This window comes from Microcaecilia unicolor, chromosome 1, assembly GCF_901765095.1.
Source record: "Microcaecilia unicolor chromosome 1, aMicUni1.1, whole genome shotgun sequence".
Lineage (NCBI taxonomy): Eukaryota > Metazoa > Chordata > Amphibia > Gymnophiona > Siphonopidae > Microcaecilia > Microcaecilia unicolor.
In genome coordinates, this window is record NC_044031.1 from 209,419,160 (window position 1) to 209,437,138 (window position 17,979).

General features: G+C 46.8%; 1 protein-coding gene across 3 annotated transcripts in view; it reads right to left on the minus strand.

Moving 5' to 3' along the window:
• The window catches only part of CDK13 (cyclin dependent kinase 13), a 297,924-nt gene that overhangs the window by 229,482 nt on the left and 50,463 nt on the right, over positions 1–17,979 (minus strand). For 2 of the 3 annotated variants that reach the window (XM_030203919.1, XM_030203903.1), the window contains exon 2: positions 10,929–11,546. In XM_030203919.1, the coding sequence (XP_030059779.1) occupies positions 10,929–11,546 (618 nt within the window). The remainder of the gene's footprint in view (positions 1–10,928; positions 11,547–17,979) is intronic. The other variant, XM_030203912.1, reaches the window with a different exon arrangement.

A 17,979-nucleotide genomic window follows, 5' to 3' on the forward strand; every position in this document is an offset into this window, starting at 1 on the left:
ATAACTGCCCCATAGCCCTGGAAAGTCTCAAAGGTCCCTCGGGGTCAGCACACTGAGCCGACACAAGCTCTAGGATGGAGTCATGCAAAGGGAAGGCCCGAGCAGCTTTCTTGGTACTAGCCATCCTGGGATTACCCGAGGAGGCCATGCCACTGTCAGGATCTTCAATCGATAGGGCCTGCAGGGTATCTGAAATAAACGCTGGCAGCTCATCACGGTGGAAAATCCTCACCGCGGAGGGATCATCCACATCCTGTGGTAAATCCGCACCTGACTCCGGTTCCTCAGACCAAGAACATCTGTCAGAGTTCTCCGAATCCTCACACCCCGACCACGGGGGGGAAAAAGGTGCACCACAATCTGAAGGGGAATTAACCCTTCTGCGCTTATCTTTGGGCCAAGCATCCGGGAAAACCTCACTGGGCAGTCCCAGGCCAGAATCCATCGTGGGGGGGGGGGGGGGGGGGGGGGGGGGGCAATCAAAGGGGCCTCAGGCAACCCTTGAGGGAGGGCTCTTTTCATCATGTATGCTTTATGCAGCAAAAGCACAAAATCCGGGGAGAAAATCTCACCCTGGGCACCCAAATCCTGTCCGGTGCTAGCCACTCCTGAGATAACCTCATCTCGAGGTGCCCCACCCGGCTCAGGTCTCTCCATGTCCACGGAGGCCGCGCCATGCGGTGTAAGCAAAATGGCGCCCGCTGCCAGCTCAGAGCGGGAAGAAACATCGCTCGCCATGCTCGGGCCGGCTCCTACGCCTGTACAGCACGATTTACAGAGCCCTGCTGCTGATTTGCGCTTGCCACACGTGGAACAGCGCTTAACATTGTCCGCAGCCATCGCCGAAAAACGGCGGTAAAATCCAAAATGGCGGTTTCGCGCCAAAATCGCCCCGATCGCAGGCCCACCCCGGAGGAGTTGGAAAACACTCTTACCTCAAAGGATCTAGTGTACAACTACGATCCTGCTGAAAATCAGGTCAAAAACCTCTGTTCCAGCGTCTCTGCGTTTAAAAACGCGACGCGACTTTTTTTTTTTTAACGCCGTGAGGAAAGCAGAGGTATTGAAGACTCCGGAGGCTCAGATGAGTGGGAAAGGCAGGGAAAGGGCGAACCTATATGCCTGCATCCACTGTTGGTGGGTAAGGACAGGGAAAGCAATGCAATATGTCCACATCCACGGAGGTATGGGTAAGGCAGGGAAAGGGCTAACCTATGTGCCTTTAAAGTGAAGCTGCTATAGCCTCCAACACCCCGGTTAACAACTGGCAAGCCAGGAACCACCTCCCAGCAGATTTTTCTGGAGCTCGAGAAGCTGCAGCCACCCTGCTAGGGGAGATAGAGAATACTGAAGAGGCAGTGGAGCTAGCTGGCCAAGAGGGCACTGAGAAAGTTTGAGTGCTCTCTATCTCCCCTGCTGGTTGATGGACATAACCCATATGTAATGGCTTCATCTGCTTGATGACAAGGAAAGGCTATTCAAGGTGGCAGGAGCAAAAAAATAAAATGTATGAATATTCATGAGATTTTCAAGCACTGTCTCCACTGCATGGCTAGGGTGCCTCCAGGACCAGGCTTGGGAACCATTGGTCTAGTGTGTTCATGTTGGGCTAGTCTGGGGCCAGGTAAAACCATATGATAATCATTGAAAGCGCACAGAGTACAGACAGGAAAGTAAGGGATGGTGAGGGATGCAAGATAGGGAGACCAAGATAAAAAGCTTTGAAGGCTAAAAGAAGGATCTTATATTTTAAAGAAAAGAAACTGGTAACCAGTGATAGTTCTTAAGATGAGACACTCGATCAACTTTCCTGCATGACAGGGGACCTGAATTGATGGCCATATTTTGCAATGATTGTAATTTCTTAATAAAGGCCTGAGTAACACCAGAAAAAGTTAACATTACAGTAGTCAAGTCTGGATATGAATAAAAAGAGAACAAAGGCATGAAAAGTCATGTTCAAAAAACTTTCGTACCGACTGAAGCTAAGAATGTAAAATCCAGATTTGACAAGAGAATGTGTTGTGTAAAAGATAACTGAGAATCAATTGTCACCCCCAAATAACGGATGTGTCAACTGGCTTGATGGATGTGCCTAAAAGTAGAAGATCTGAGGAAGGACAACTATATTGACCAGTGATTCAGCATGCCACAGTCTTATCTGGATTAAGGATCATACAATGTGAGTGAGCAATGCAAGACAGCATCTAGACAAGACTGGAGAGCAGTGAAACATTGTGAATCTGAATAAGTGTAATAAAGCAGAAGAATATCACCAGCATAAATATATGTGGAAATACAGAAGCTCTGAATAATCGAGGCTAATGGACTAAGAAACAAGTTAAATAAGAGGAGAAAGTAGAGAGCCTTGTGGGACACTACAATGAAGGGCTTGGGAAGATGACTCAGAAGTAGTGAACCTTAAATGAAAAGGAAAGAAAGAAAGAAAAAGAAAAAAAAAAAAAAAAAAAAAAAAAAAGAAGAGAACCAGCGTAGTACCATTCCAGTGATCGTTAGGGAAGGTAAATGCAACAAGAAATGCATGATTAATAAGATCAAAGGAAGCGGAAAGATCCAGAGATGGCAAGTACATAGCATCCTTTATCTAGCTCTGCATGAATCTCACTCAAAACACTAGTTAGGACAGTTTCCAAACTATAATGTGAACTGTATTCTGATTGCCTGGGATGGAATGCAAGGGTTTCTTCAACAAAAGAGGATAATTATTGAAAAAAAAGACCTTAAGCGGGAAAATACAGATCAGACACTGGATGGTAACAACTAGGAATAGAGGGATCGAGAAAAGACTTCTTCAAAATTGGACAAACAAGAGCTGTTTCACCAGCAGACTAAGATTAGAGAAAAGACTGCTGGAAGAAGATTCAACCTGGGGTTCTTAGCCAAGTAGAAGGAATCGGATCATGCATACAGATCACAGGTTTCATTTGCCTCATTAGCTTGGAAAGTGAGACCAAAGTAAGGAGCTGAAAAGAAGACCAGACAAAGGAAAGACAAGCCTGAGGAGGAGAACTGGAGAAAGAAGGAGGGAGACATAATGAAATAGCAGACCTTGCTTGGATATAGGTTTTAGGAGCTGGGGGGGGGGGGGGGGTGTAGTGGGCTGTGACTAAAGTGAGGCTCGAAGAGAGGAGATTTTTGAACTGCAGTAAGCCACAGCCTCTGTCAAGGATATAGCTAGTGAATCTGTGATATGCAAGGCCATGGTCAATCACTGATAGACTAAATGAAGTTCTTTTGAGAGAGAGATCACAGACGAGATAGGGTGTTGAAAACAGGCAGCCTTGGCCTTTTTAAGGTGAAAACTGAATTCTCAGTGATGCATTTGGCCGAGCTCGTGGTCAGCACAGGACCTACATTTGCACCAGAAATGCTCATTCCTACACGCCTGACACTTCAAAAGGCATAAACCGCTAGGATACCAGGGGCTGTGTTGGCAAGAGGATGCAGGGAGATACTTAAGGAGGGCTATTACATCAGGCTATAAGAGCAGAAAATAAGCATGTTGCTTGTGTGTCCAGAAGTTTTTCATGTAGCTCAGCAGGGATGTTCAGGAAAAAGCAACTCTGGTTCAATATGTCTAAGATCTAGACCATTAGCCAGAACTAGGAACCTTTTTAATGGAAAAACAAAATTTAAGTTTAAAAAGAAGTGCATAATGGTCAGACCAGAAAAGCAGAATGAATTTAGGGCAAAGAAAATAAGAGAGGAATCAGTAGATGACAGAATGTGTATGCCCAGCTGCTGGTTGATGAACACAACTATCCCACAAGCTCTGGAATAGTGGGGAAGCTATGTAATGGAATGGTCTATTTCCAGTTTCCAGTTGCCATGCACAACCCATTGGTTCTGGACTGGTCTGGTGAGGGACCAAAAGGAAAGTTGTTTAAAAGCTTTTGACTGGATTTCTTCTTTAAAAACAGACACACAACAGATTCTCAAGATCTCAGTATTTTACTATCAAATCTAATAGTGTAACACAATATATAACTCCTCCCTAAAAAGGCACCTCTGGGAATATCAATAAATGCCACTAAAGACAGTAGACATCACTCAAGACACTAAGATGATTGCTGATATCAAGTAGATGAATTCTGCTCTTTAAAACAAAAAAAAAAGTGATGGGGGTATTAGCTATTTTAAGACTGCTATTCATTGCTATCAAATCTTCTATGTTTTAATCTGCCTTCGTGGCTCAAAAACCAAGGCCCTGATGCTAGAAGCAAATGTGGGCACTAGAGGCCATTAGCGCCAGACTAGCACCCACGTTTGCCAGTGCACCATGGGGAATAACGAGCATGCCCAAGAATGCAAATCTTAGACAAAAAGATGCAAATAAGGAAATTACTTATTCCCTCTAATACTCAGCGTGCAGCGCGGCAAATGAGAGCGTCCATAATGCCGGAAACCTACGGCAGCTCTGAGCTAGCATTACGGTAACCAAACAGGTAATTTGTGGGCCCAGACCTTGGTGGCAGTTGCTCCCCTCCGTACCACATAGCATAGCCCTCCTGACCGCCAGGATCTTAAAAAAAAAAGCAAACCCAGTGGCAAAGAGAGAGAAGGGCTGTACAGAGGGAGTTGTATATAAAAAGAAGAATCATTACAGAAAACAAGTTTAAATAAAACCTGTATCCAAGCCAGGTCTGCTATTTCCTTCTCTTGTGGAAGTTTTCTTCATATGTGCAGTATCTCCCTTTGGCTAGTAGAGAACCCCAGCGCCTTCTTATAGGTCTTGTGTGCATGTGCTGGGCACATTTCCCCCTCCTTTCTTCCCAATGCTCAGCACAAACAAGGTGCATAAAATTTGCATCCATTAGCACCAAGCATTGGGAAGTTCATTTGCGGCACTCTAATGGTGGTATATTCCGGCACAGTTTTGAATAGCACCGGAGTTTTGAAAATCTGGCCATTAGGAAGAGGTAAGACAATTATCTTGACTGTTTTAATCTATCTGACAAGCATGACCACGCACAGCATGCTATGAATAGGAATGCGTTTTGGAAGTAGCCAATACACTGACTGCTCATTTCCTGATATCATATTTAAGTCTGCACAACATTAGTATCTGTTTTCAGATGGCAAAACCTCTTTGCTGTTTATTCATATCAAGAAATGTTAAAAAGAATAACGCTCACCAATGTTAAAGTTTAAACAAAATACAGTCAATGAAACCCATCTCTAAACACAACTAATGTTGTTTAAAGAAAACATATAGAGCTGATAAAAGGTAATCAACACAGTATCTATGCACACATGCATTAACAATATATAGTGTTCCCCATTTAGTCCCAGCAAGCTGACTCAATCCTGCTGCGGTGCAAACTACTCCCTAGTGAATGCTTCATTTTATGCTCATTCAACTCTTAGGCTGTCATTAAGGCAGGGCTCGACAATGGATCTAGGAGCCAGCCAAGAAATCTAGAGGCCAGACTTGGAACAACTGGAATTTTATTTATGCACATAAATAATGTGCTCAAGGTGATGCACAGAGACATCTTACTAAGTTAATGATGAGTTAAGATAGAATGGATGAAGTGGCAGGGAAGAAGTGGATAAGAATCTATGTTCTCCCCATCATTCACCCACCTACAGCATATCTGGCAATGGAGAGAGGCTTTAGGCTGTGGTTGCTGGGGCAATGGAAGAGAAGCTAAAGCTACTGTGGGTGGGTGGGACAGTACACACACCCACCTACGTCCCTCCTCCCTCCAAAAAAAAGCTGTAGTCTTAGCCTTTCTCCATTGCCCACCTACCCCCAGCAGCCCCCAACACCTAGCCCACCAACTCACAGCAACTGCAGCCTACAGTTTCCATCACCTACCCAGCCACCCCTCCCAGCAGCCTTGTCACATCCTCGCTCCCAGCAATAGCTTCTCATCCTCTTTCCCCATCTCTCACCCCCCCCCCCCCTAAAAAAATCCAGATTTTTAAAAAAATGTAAATTGATCCTACCAACAGTGCTGCTGGAGAATCTCCTCAGTAATGCTGCCTCTTATGGGCCACTTCTGCAGTTGCTAGCACATCAAATATCCTCCTAAGATAGCTCATTGTGGGCTGCCTTTCCAGAGTTGATACCCTCCAATTTCTCTATTCCCTGCCCCCGTACCCACAAACCTTCATATTGCTCTCTGCCTTCCCCACAGCACACAAACCCCCATAGCTGAGGAGTGGCCTAGTGGTTAGAGCACCGGTCTTGCAAACCAGAGGTGGCTGGTTCAAATCCCACTGCTGCTCTTTGTGATCTTGGGCAAGTCACTTAACCCTCCATTGCCTCAGGTACAAACTTAGATTGTGAGCCCTCCTGGGACAGAAAAATATCCAGTGTACCTGAATGTAACTCACCTTGAGCTACTACTGAAAAAGGTGTGAGCAAAATCTAAATAAATAAAATACCACCCATATAACCTGCTGTGGCATACACTCCTCCACATAGTTGTCTAATGACCACTCCCAAACTTGAATTTCTCTATACTTCTTCTCCAGTTCTCTCTCCTCTAACTGCACATCCCTCACCAGCTCCTAAAACCCAGCAAAGACACTCAGATCTCTCCTTTCCTAATTCATTCCCCTTCCCTCCACCCCCGCATATAAGATACCCAAGCTCTCCCTCCCTCCTATGGCACATAGATGCAACAGCTCTCTCCCTATCCCATTCCCACAGCAGACATCCAGGTCTCCTTTCCCCCACCAAAGCACACAGATGCACCTGTTCCCACCTGCATTACCCCCCCCACACACACACAGATTCCAAGTTCTTGATCCTGCTGCTCCGCCAACCCCTCCCCAGCACACAGACGCCCAATTCTTGATCCTCTCCGAAGTCCATGCCCTTCGAGTTCATTTCTTCGAGTTCTCTCTAAAAAATGAAAGTGTCCTAAGAAGAGAAACATACTCAAATTGGCCTTAGAGTCTGAATTGGCTACACAGTTTCTTAGCCATAACAAATCTCCAGAACCACCACCAAAGCCAGGGAACAAGAGGACTCTTGGCCAAGATCACAAGACAGCATCTGCCAAAAATGCAGCCCTGATCCAAGTGCACCACCTCTGAAGATTCTGGCAATTGCTGTATCCAGCACAGGTGAGCCCTGGAGACATACCCCACACAAACCAAGATTGGTATCTCAATAACCGAGGAAGCAAAGGTTTGTTTGAAGAGCAGCTCAACCTTCCTTTCATGGGCGTCCTTAAGAACCGAACCCTCTTCCACTGGGGTAGGGGTTTTCTTGGACATCATGACCAGGGTATCCACTTTAGTAAGACAAAATGGCCTATCCAGGTCATTCCAAGGAAGAAAGTAGAACTTAAAGAAGCCAAGTGACCAGATACGGCTACTGGCATTATAGGGCCTCAATTTCCAAGAACCTCCAAGCAGAGATGATCGCTACCAGAAAAACCATCTTGAGTGTGTGGTCCTTGATGGAAGCTGAGCACAAAAGCTTGAATGAGATCCTCTACCATGCCCAAACCAAACTGAGGCCCCAAAGAGTAAGAACCAGAGGGCACAAGTGTGCCAACTCCCTTCAAAAATCAAACCACCTCCCTGTGCAGAGTCAGAGAGATCTCCCCTTCATCTTCCCCCAAAAGCTGGAAAGCACCACCACCTGAACCCTTAGGGAGCTCAAGGTGAGCCCCTGCTCCAAGCCCTGCTTCAAACACCAAAATGTCATGAACATGGAGCACTCCAGGGGGATACAGCCGGCTCCATGCACTAGGATTCCAAAACCTACCAGACCCAGACATAAGCCAGGGCTGTAAAGGTCTTCCTGGACCGTAGCAAGGTAGCAATCACTGCAGGTGAGAACCTGTGTTTCTCTAAGCATTGTCTTTCAATGGCCACACCGTAAGCCAAAAGGGAACTGGATCCTTCATATCTACCTGCCCCTGCTAAAGGAGCCCCCAAACCTTGGACAGACGAAGAGGGTCACCTACCAGCAGACGCTGGAGATCTGCGTACCACAGTCTGTGGAACCAATCCATTGCCACCAACAAGACCAAAGGAGGATGACACGCAATCCTGCACAACACTTGGCCCACCAGAGACCAAAAAGGGAACACAGAGCAGCTCCGCTACTGACCAAGCCAGGTCCCTCCATCGACTGAAGTAATCTACATTCACATTAGCTTGAAAAGCCATCAAAACGAACTGAAGAGGCCCCCAGCGGTCCACTATGAGCTGAAAAGCCTGCTGTCCCAGCTCCCACTCTCCAAGATCCAGAAGATAATGACTGAAAAAGTCCACGCACACTGTTCTTGTCTGCAATATGGACCGCTGAAAGCCTGCAGATGTGTTTCTGCCCAGTGGAAGACGCCCATCATCCCCAGGGTAAGCACAACCCTAGGCCCCGCCCTACATGTTCATGTACACTACAGCCGTTGCGCTGTCCAACATGACCCTGATCTCTTTCCCTTCCAGGAGTGGCTGAAACTCCAGCACAGCAAACCAGACAACCTGGATTTCCAAAGGTTGATAGACCAGACATCTCCTGGCTGTACCAGGAGCCTTCTGCTATTCGTCCCAGAAAGTGAGCTTTCTAGCCACGACTTGCATCCATGGTGACCAGCACTGACCAAGGAGAATCCAGAGGCACCTCTCAATATGTTCACTGGACTGCCCTACCCAGGCCAGACTGAGCCTGGTCTTGGGTGTAAGCTTAAGTGGAAGACTGAAGTCCTGAGAGGCCAAAGCCCACTGGGATAAAAGGGCCCACTGCAGAGGGTGTATATGAGCACTTGTCCAAGGCACCACCTCCAAAAACACAGCCATGGAGCCTAGGAGCTGCAAGTAGTCCCAGACCAAGGGCTGCAGAAACTCGCACAAGCAACATGTCTGCACCAAGAGCTTCTCTACTCACTCCTCCAGGAGAAACACCATCCCCCAGCACATGTCGAAGCAACCTCCCAGTACTCCAGAGATAGGTAGAAAGTGGCAACGGGGAAGCAGGGAGAAACCTAGACCACTATGTTTACATCTGAGGCACATGATATTCTCAACCCCAAACTCAACTGAACCTGCAAGAACTACAGGAGGCCACAAAGAAGTCACCACAGCGCATAGGTGCTACTATCTCGACTGCTGGAGATAGAGAATACTAGCATGATTGCTAAGCACAGGGACTTATGAAGCACAACTCAGAGTTCTCTAACTCCACCTGCTGGCAGATGGTCCAAACCCATTTGGACTGATCCTTGGGACATAATGGAAAAGGAGCCTTGTGAAGAGGTAAATGCATAGGGGGTCCAGCGAGCCCCTCCAACAGCGGATCCCCCTCTACAGGGTCCACAGCCGGAGTCTGAAGCATAGGCTTTAGTAACCTCGTCACAGACATCACCGCTCACCAAAAAATGGATCATAAAGGACTGCTCTTCCTCAGCTTCTCAAGACAGGGGAGCCTCATACTCAGAGTCCCCCATGGACTGCGAGTCTAAAAAGGCTTCGGAGTCCTCCCATGCCTCCCCTGATGGAATCGTCCTGACACCCTCCCCTTTGTCCTACACCACTCCAGTGCCCCCAGAAATGCCACTAAAGCTTGAAGCAAAGGAGGACTAGTACATCCTGGCTCTACTGGGGTAAGGTCTGTGGATCGAACCCCAGGAGCAAGGTCACCACACCCAAACACAAGAACAGCAGGCTGTGGACTACTTTTGGGGAGTCAGGCCTAGGGCCTGTTGCACCAGCCAAAATCCACCTACATTATCCGCTGAAGGTAGAGAAATACTGGAATATTCCAGGCTGCACCAGCCCTTACAGCGGTAATCAGTGGCGTACCTAGCTTGCTAACCGGGATGGGTCGCCACTGCGCACCCCCGAGATGTATCACCACCCCCCACCCCCCCAAGGCACGTCACCACCACCACCCTTCCCCCTAGCAAGGGGGTGCACAGAGCAGTTGCTAATGTTAGAGGGGGTAGAGAAACAGCGGAGCCGACAGCCACGCAACTGCTCTTTGCACCCCCTTGCTGCCTGCACCTGGGACAGATCACCCCCACCACCCCGCCCTTGGTATGTTACGGGCAGTGATGTCACTGGAATAGTTCAGTATCTCTACCTCCATCTGCTAACAGTGGAACTTAACTTGTAGGTCTGGACTGGTCTAGCAGGGATGATAAGAAATTATCCTTTATAATCAGGGTTGGAAATAAACCCCACAAATTTCAATGTATCAAGTAAAAAATAAATAAAAATAATAAGCTGAAACTCTACACTTTCTCCCATTTCACCTTCTTTAGATCACAGAGGCATCTTAGTAAATTGGTGATGAGTAAAGATAGAATGGATGAAGTGTATGGTCCCTATTTCTCTATGCTCTCCTGTCTACTTCCACTTTAATGCAGTGGGGCAAGGAGCATCTACCACAAGATCAGGTGCATGTACTGATATTTCTTGTCCCTGACTTTGCTTCTGCAGAAATCTAACAGGCATGGGTTGCATCACCATCAGGCTATTCTTAGCACCCAGATGAGGACACTTCTCTCTCTAGTCTCAAAGTGGAGCAGGGAAGCACGGTCATTTTACCATTCCACTTTTGAGGGTGGGTGCCAAAGATTAAAATTTTAGGTGCCTATGTTATCAGTCATCTGGGGAGCTCCTAGCCTTACCTAGGACTACCTCTACAGCATGGACACATATCCACTAGGATCTGAACTGATCATTTACAACTCTCTCTCCTCAATTGCCAGCACATTTCCTAATCCTCTAATGAAGTGGTGAAGTATCTACCAGCATGCTTTCAGAAAAGAAAATTTTAAAGTACTCCAAAAATCCCCATATGTTTAAAGTCTTAATTTGGGAGCGATATTGCTGCTGCATTGAATCATTAAGCAATTTTCACACTATGCCAACAGTCAAATTCCCATTAGATCTATGACACAAACTGCAGATTACAACAAAGGATTTCTCACTCTCACCTGTTAGCATCTTCATTAAGAACTGGAGGAAGAGGTAAGGGAGGAAGTGTTGAAGCCAGTGTTGAAGCCAGTGTTGAAGCCAGGAGTACCATATTCTTGTCTCTCTCCTTGACTGCTGTTGTGCTTTGAGGACGCACTTTGCTTTTCTCTTTTGGTGTAATAGGTTCCTGTTTAATAGTGACTGGTTTAACCTCTTTTATTTTATGTGCTCCCCGGCTGGCATTTTTGTCCACAAATGCACTATCCTCCTTTCTCTCCTGAACAGATGCCTTTGTTCTGGTTTTGCCATTTTTCGAAACCTCAGTGTTGGAAGGAGAGGGCACTGGCCCCACTTTGTCTTTTCTTGACTCTTTTAAGCTGTTCTGTGGAGGCACGTTGTCCACATTTCCCTTGGTGGGTGTGGAGGCATTAGAAACCTTTGCACTGGCTTTGGCTGCCTCTGCCGCCCTGGCTTTTTTGTTCTTGTTTAGCTCAGCAGCCAGGCTACTTTTTAAAGTCAGTGTGCTAGGAGAAATGCTGGACTGGCGACTCCGGGACTGTGACATCCTAAGCCTGCTGCGAGACCTGGAGCGGCGTGAAGAATAAGGGCTTCTGCTTCGTGACTTGGCTGTTCGCCTACTTGAAATGGATAAATAGCAGTTAAACAAAACATCTAGCAATAAAAACAAAAAGCCCCACACCTTTATGTATATACAACATAACTTCAGACAACTGTTTCTCTGAGAATGCAACATGTACTGGTCATGGGTTTCACCTTTAAATGAATGACAGTTCTAAAAAAAAAAAAAATAGAGTTCAAAACCACAATACATCCTGGTAGCATTATTCCTCCACTGGGTTAAAAAAACAAAACAGCATCTCTTTACATAAATTGATACCAACAAATACTGGAAATGGAATATAAAAACTGGCAATGGACTATATGCAAGTCTGTGCATTCATTCCCTATTTACTGAAAAGCATGACAAATATGCCCAGTTACTGATGGTGCTCTTAAGCATGTTTAAACCTAGAAGCCTACTTCATATGCACCTGAAATACATAGTGAGTGCAACTGTTTTTAAGTACTATTTGGCTCAAGAGTTGCATATAGTAAAGTAGCAGGTTTCTCCGCGTACAGGAGGACAAGTATTCTCACATGTGGGTGACATCACTGACAGAGCTTCAGCGTGGACTCTGCTCAGCATTCTATAGTTTCTAGAAGCCTTTGGCAGGCCCCACCACTCATGTGCAAGTACCTTCCCACCTGTCCAAGTCACACAGAACCCACTGCTGGATAAAAAAAAAACAACATAACGCAACTCCTAGGGCAGATAGAAGGGTATGTGAGAATAAATGCACTTCTGTCCTCACAGAACACCTGCTACAGGTAACTAACTTTGCTTTCTCCGAGGACAAGCAGGACAGTCTTCTCACATGTGGAAATCTCTAGCTACCAGGCTCACCAAAAACAATAAATTACAGACAATAGGGACTTGCAAAAGCAAGACCAACAAGATCCATTAACAAAAACAAACAAAAAAAAAATAGCTCTGTTATGAAGTGGCAGCCTGGAACAAAAAAAGAATGGATCTAGGAGGATGGAGTTGGATTCTAAACTCCAAATGAAATCTGAAGAACAGTCTGACCAACCAACTACAGTGTCAGGTATTCTGCTCAAGAAAGTAGTTAGAGGTGAATATGTGAAATGAAGACCATGTTGCAGCCCTGTAAATCATCTCAATGAAGGGTGACCTCAAGTGGGCTGTGACATGACCCTTATGAGTCAGCCCAGCCTGAGTGCAAGTGAAGGAGATGCAGTCGGCTAAGCTACTGATCAAAGCGCTTTTATCAATGGCTACACTCATACTGTTTGGGTCAGAAGAAACAAAAAGCTGGATGGACTGTCTACAGGCTTTAGTCCACTCCAGATAGAAGGCCAAGGCTCTCTTGCAGTCCAAGGTGTGCAAAACCTCACTTGAGGTTGGAATAACAAACGACTTGTTAAGATGGAAGGATGCGTGAGGAGAACAATTCTATTCCAATGAAATTCTGTGTATCCGCTACTAGGCCTGAAGCAGTTTTTGTGTACATCAAGAGAGGATCTAGGGCTGTGCCCTGACAGCAGATGGTAAACAGCCTCCATTTAAAAGTATAGCACTTCTTGGTGTTTATGTTAAATTTAAAACTGCTATTAAGACCATCTTTTTAAAACAGGTTTTTACTTTAACAGACGCATGAGTTGCCTACAGGGATAACAGGTGATAGCTTTGATATTTGTTCTGCTTTATGTCTTGTTTCTTAGATTTTACTATCCTCTGTCTCTTTTAAATTCTGGCATTCCTTTTCTATCAATTTTATGTTAAATTTTTTGTTAACTTTTGTTTTTAGATATTGTTTGCACTCTGCCTTGATATACATTGTGTTAAAAGTGGTCTAATAAGTGATAAATAAACCATCTTTCCTGGATGCCGGTAGGATTCTGGAGACACCCTCAGGCAGCTGAAGAGATGCAAATTCTACATTTTCAATATCTAAGCTGAGAGGGTCAAGGACTGGAGGCTGGTATGCAGAAAAGTCCCAGAGTCTAACTGGTTTGAATCGCCCGCCAGAGAAGCAACCATCAACTTTGGTTTATTTATTTATCTCATTTGTACCCCACGGTTTCCCAACAGTGTCAGGCACAATGTGGCTTACAACGGACCACAGAGGCAGACGCCAATGCAGTAAAATGAAGCTAATACAGCAGAAAAACCTACAAGAGATATTGGGGAAGCCATCTGCAAGACTCCCTATGGCCTGACACCACTGGACATTTCTTAAGTGGAGGTGAACGGTGGGTGTGACGTGCAATGTGGAGGCCATGTGGCCCAACAACCATCTGTTGAGCTGGAACCTGTTGGCTGTGCTGAACCTGAACGGCAAGAAAGATGAGAACATCTGCCTGGACCTGAAGGAGATAGGCTTGATCCTGGACCATGCCTAGCAGGGCTCCACTGTACTCCAACTGCTGCACTAGGAGCAGGCAGGACTTGGGGCGTAGTTGATAATAAACCTTAGTAGCTCCAGCACATGAATTGTTCTCTGCATTGATTCTTGAGCACCTTCCTTTGAGGTGCTCTTTTCCAGCCAATCATCCAGATACAGAAACCCATGCACTCCCAGTCTACGTAGTGATGCTAAGACTACAGCGAGGTACAGTATACTGTGAACACTCGGAGTGGACGCAAGGCCAAATAGCAGAACATGATACTGCTAGTGATGTTTCTCCACTCAAAATCTGACATAAGTTCTAGTCACAGCAAGTAAGTATCTGGATGTATGTATGAGCATACAATTGTTTTTCTGAATCATATGAAGAAGGGTGCCTATGGAAATCCATCCTGACCTTTTCTTTGACCAGATATTTGTACAAGGTCCTTAGATCTAGGATGAGAACCCCCCCCCCCCCCCCCCCCAAAAAAAAAAAAAAAAAAAAATCATCTTTTTGAACACAAGAAGTACTTATAATAGAATCCCTTCTTCCCTGATGGGAAGGGTTTCAACACATGGGCCCTTAGAAGGGAGGAGTGTTCCTCTGCGAGCACATCCTTGTGCTGAGAGATGAATTTTGACACTCTCGGTGGGAAATTTGGAGGAGATTAACTCCAATTGAGGGTGTAACCCTACTGGACCAAGATTACAAGGGCCGTCCTTTCTTAGAAATAATTCAGCTTCTCTACCAGTAGGTTGTCCAAGATAGATACTTTTACCAGCTATGATCTGCTGAAGCAAGTTAAAAGTTCAATGCCTGCTTAGACTAGGGAGCTGCCTGGAGCTTTTGGAGCTGCTGCCGCCACCAAGGGTGAAGCATGGAGGTTAGGCCTGCTGAGGGGGATGGAATGATGGAGTGAACCTACACCTTTGAGAGGAGTAGGCACTCTCAACGTCTGCCTGCAAACCTCTGAGAAGTGGAGGCTGCAGACGGAGTGAACTGAGAAAGGGACTTGATGGTATTTGCTCTCTTCTTTATTAGATCTGTCACCTCTTCCACCTTGGGGGGGGGGGGGGGGGACTTTCCTCCAAAAGATTCCAGAGTGCAAGCATCCCTGCCTGGGGAAGCCGAGGCATGGGTCCTCGAACTTCTGACTTTTTTGAGAGTGGATTCAACCATCATAAAATACTGCTGAAGTTGTGGCTTCTGAAATATGGGAGCCTTCTGGACTCTATACATAAGAGTCCACCTTCTCAGGTATAACCTACACAGAGAGTGAGGTCTCCCAATTCTTAATCTTCGCATTCTTAAGGATGTTGTGAATGGGCACTGTCTCATGTGGGGGACAGTAATAGTCAAGAACACCCAACATTATGGTCATGGGCTCGTCCTCGACCTCCAACTTAAACAGAATGGACTTCGCCATTTTCCTTTAAAAAAAAAAAAATCAACACACTCCTCCAGAGGTTTTTTTTTTTTTTGGGGGGGGGGGGGGGGGCTTCAAAGGTAGGCTAAGGGACCTCTCCTTTAGGAGGGCCTCCAACTCAACCTCAGATCCCCAAGAGCAGTCTGACTCCAACTCAGTAAAATATTTCTCATGGGAAGGCGAAAGCTGCATCTGCCTGTCGGGTACCAGCAATGCTGGTGGCCCCAGAGTTCCTAGCACTGTGCTTCAAAGAGGACCAATGCTGGTGCTTCTTCACCTTCACTCAATGCACAACACTGGATTCCCTCATTGCCAACAAGGACAAAGAGGAGTCCACGCAAGTTCTCTGTGTCAGCATCAAAGATGACTGGACCCCAACATCAAGACGGGAAAATTAGGTTCTTACCTTGGTAATTTTCTTTCCTTTAGTCATAGCAGATGACTCCATTACGAGTGGGTTCTGTCCACCTACCAGCAGGGGGAGATAGAGAGCACTGAAAAACCATAGTGCCTCTTGGCCAGCTAGCTCCATCTGCCTCTCAGTATTTGAAGCTTCCAAAGCAGTGTTACACCGCAAAGTAGAATAACATGAACTTTCCTCACAGCGAATGAACGCCCCAGAACAGAAATCGTGAAGACTGTTTTCCAACTTCTCCCAATGAGGGAACATATCTACAGGAAAAACTGAACCCTAAACAGCAGGCAGCTCCTTGTGATTCTGGGCAAGTCACTTAACCCTCCATTGCCCCAGGTACAAATAAGTACCTGTATATAATATGTAAGCCGCATTGAACCTGCTATGAGTGGGAAAGCGCGGGGTACAAATGTAATAAAAATAAAAATCAATCAATCAGGGCGGGCTCATGGATTCATCTATGACTAAAGGAAAGAAAATTACCAAGGTAAGAACCTAATTTTCCCTTCCTTGTCATCAAGCAGATGAATCCATTATGAATGGGATGTATCAAAGCAATCCCTAGGTAGGGTGGGAACAGGCCACACCACGCGCCAGCACTTGTGCTCCAAAATGTGCATCCCTCCTGGCAGCCACATCCAGCCTGTTGTAATGTCGGGCAAATGAGAACTTAGAAGCTCATGTCGCTGCACTGCATATCTCTTGAAGAGAGAGTGCTCCAGTTTCAGCCCAAGAAGAGGAAATCGCTCTTGTGGAATATGTCTTAAAGGCTTCAGGCGGAGGCCGGCCAGACAGCAGATATACTGAAAAAAAATAGCTCCTTTGAGCCAACGAGCCAGAGTAGCTTTAGATGCTGGAGACCCTCTGCGAGGACCTGACAACAAAACAAAAAGATGATCAGAGGTCCTGAAAGCATTTGACATGCGCAGATACTGCAACAGAGCCCTTTGCACATCTAGAAGGTGCAAATGCAGAAATGGGTTTCGACAGGACAGCGCCTGGAGCTCAGACACCCGTCTCGCCGAAGTAATGGCAACCAAAAAGACCATCTTTAGGGTCACATCCTTCTCCGAAGCTCGACTAAGCAGCTCGAAGGGCAAAAACACTGAAGGGCCTTTAAAACTAACCCCAGGTTCCAGGCCAGTCACGGAGCCCGCACGGGAGGACGGAGCCGAAGCACCCCTCTAAGAAACTGTGCCACCTCTGGATAAGCAGCCAGGGAGAGGCCAGCCACCTTCCCCCGAAACATGCGAAGGCTGCAACTTGAACACGCAGGGAATTATAGGCCAAGCCTTTGTAAACCATTCTGCAAAAAGTCAAGTATCAGCGAGACAGAAGCCCGCATGGGTGTAATCACTTTAGCAGCACACCAAGCCTCAAACTGGCGCCAAATCCGAGCATAGGCAACGGAAGTGGAACGCTTGCGGGCCTGAAGGAGAGTGGAGATGACCTTGTTGGAATAGCCCTTGTCTCTCAATTGCGCCCTCTCAAGAGCCATGCTGTAAGACCAAAGCGGCAGGCGTCCTCCGTGGTTACCGGCCCCTGTGACAACAGGTTCAGTACCAGAGGCAAAGGAAGGGGAGCCTCCACCAGCATCCGCCGGAGGTCCGCATACCACGGCCGCCTGGGGCAATGAGAACCACCTCTCCTTGATGTAGCCGAATCCGCAGGAGTACTCGCCCTATCAAGGGCCACGGAGGGAACACATACAGGAGGCCCTGAGGCCAGGGTTGAGCCAAGGCATCCAACCCCACCGAGCGAGGATCTCTCCGTCTGCTGTAAACCACGGGACTTTGGCATTTGCGCTTGACGCCATAAGATCCGCTACAGGTGTCCCCCATTGGCAAAGATCTGAAGGTACACTTCGTCTGCCAGTTCCCACTCCGCTGGGTCGATTTGATGCCTGCTTAGATAATCGGCTTGCACGTTGCTCTGACCTGCAATGTGAGCTGCTGACAAACTGCAGACGTAGCTCGGCCCAGTGGCAAATCTGGGCGGCCTGCGCCCTTCACTGAGTGCCGCTTTGTCGATTTATGTAGGCCACTGCTGTCGTATTGTCCGACAGAACTCCGACAGCCACTCCCTCCAGGGTTGTGTGAAAGGCCAGAAGCGCCTGGAATATTGCTTTCAACTCCAAGTGATTGATGGACCACTCCGACTCCTCGGGTGTCCAGAGACCCTGGGCATGCCTTCCCTGGCAATGTGCCCCCAGCCCTGCAGGCTGGCATCTGTTACCACCAGGCACCAATCGGAAAGC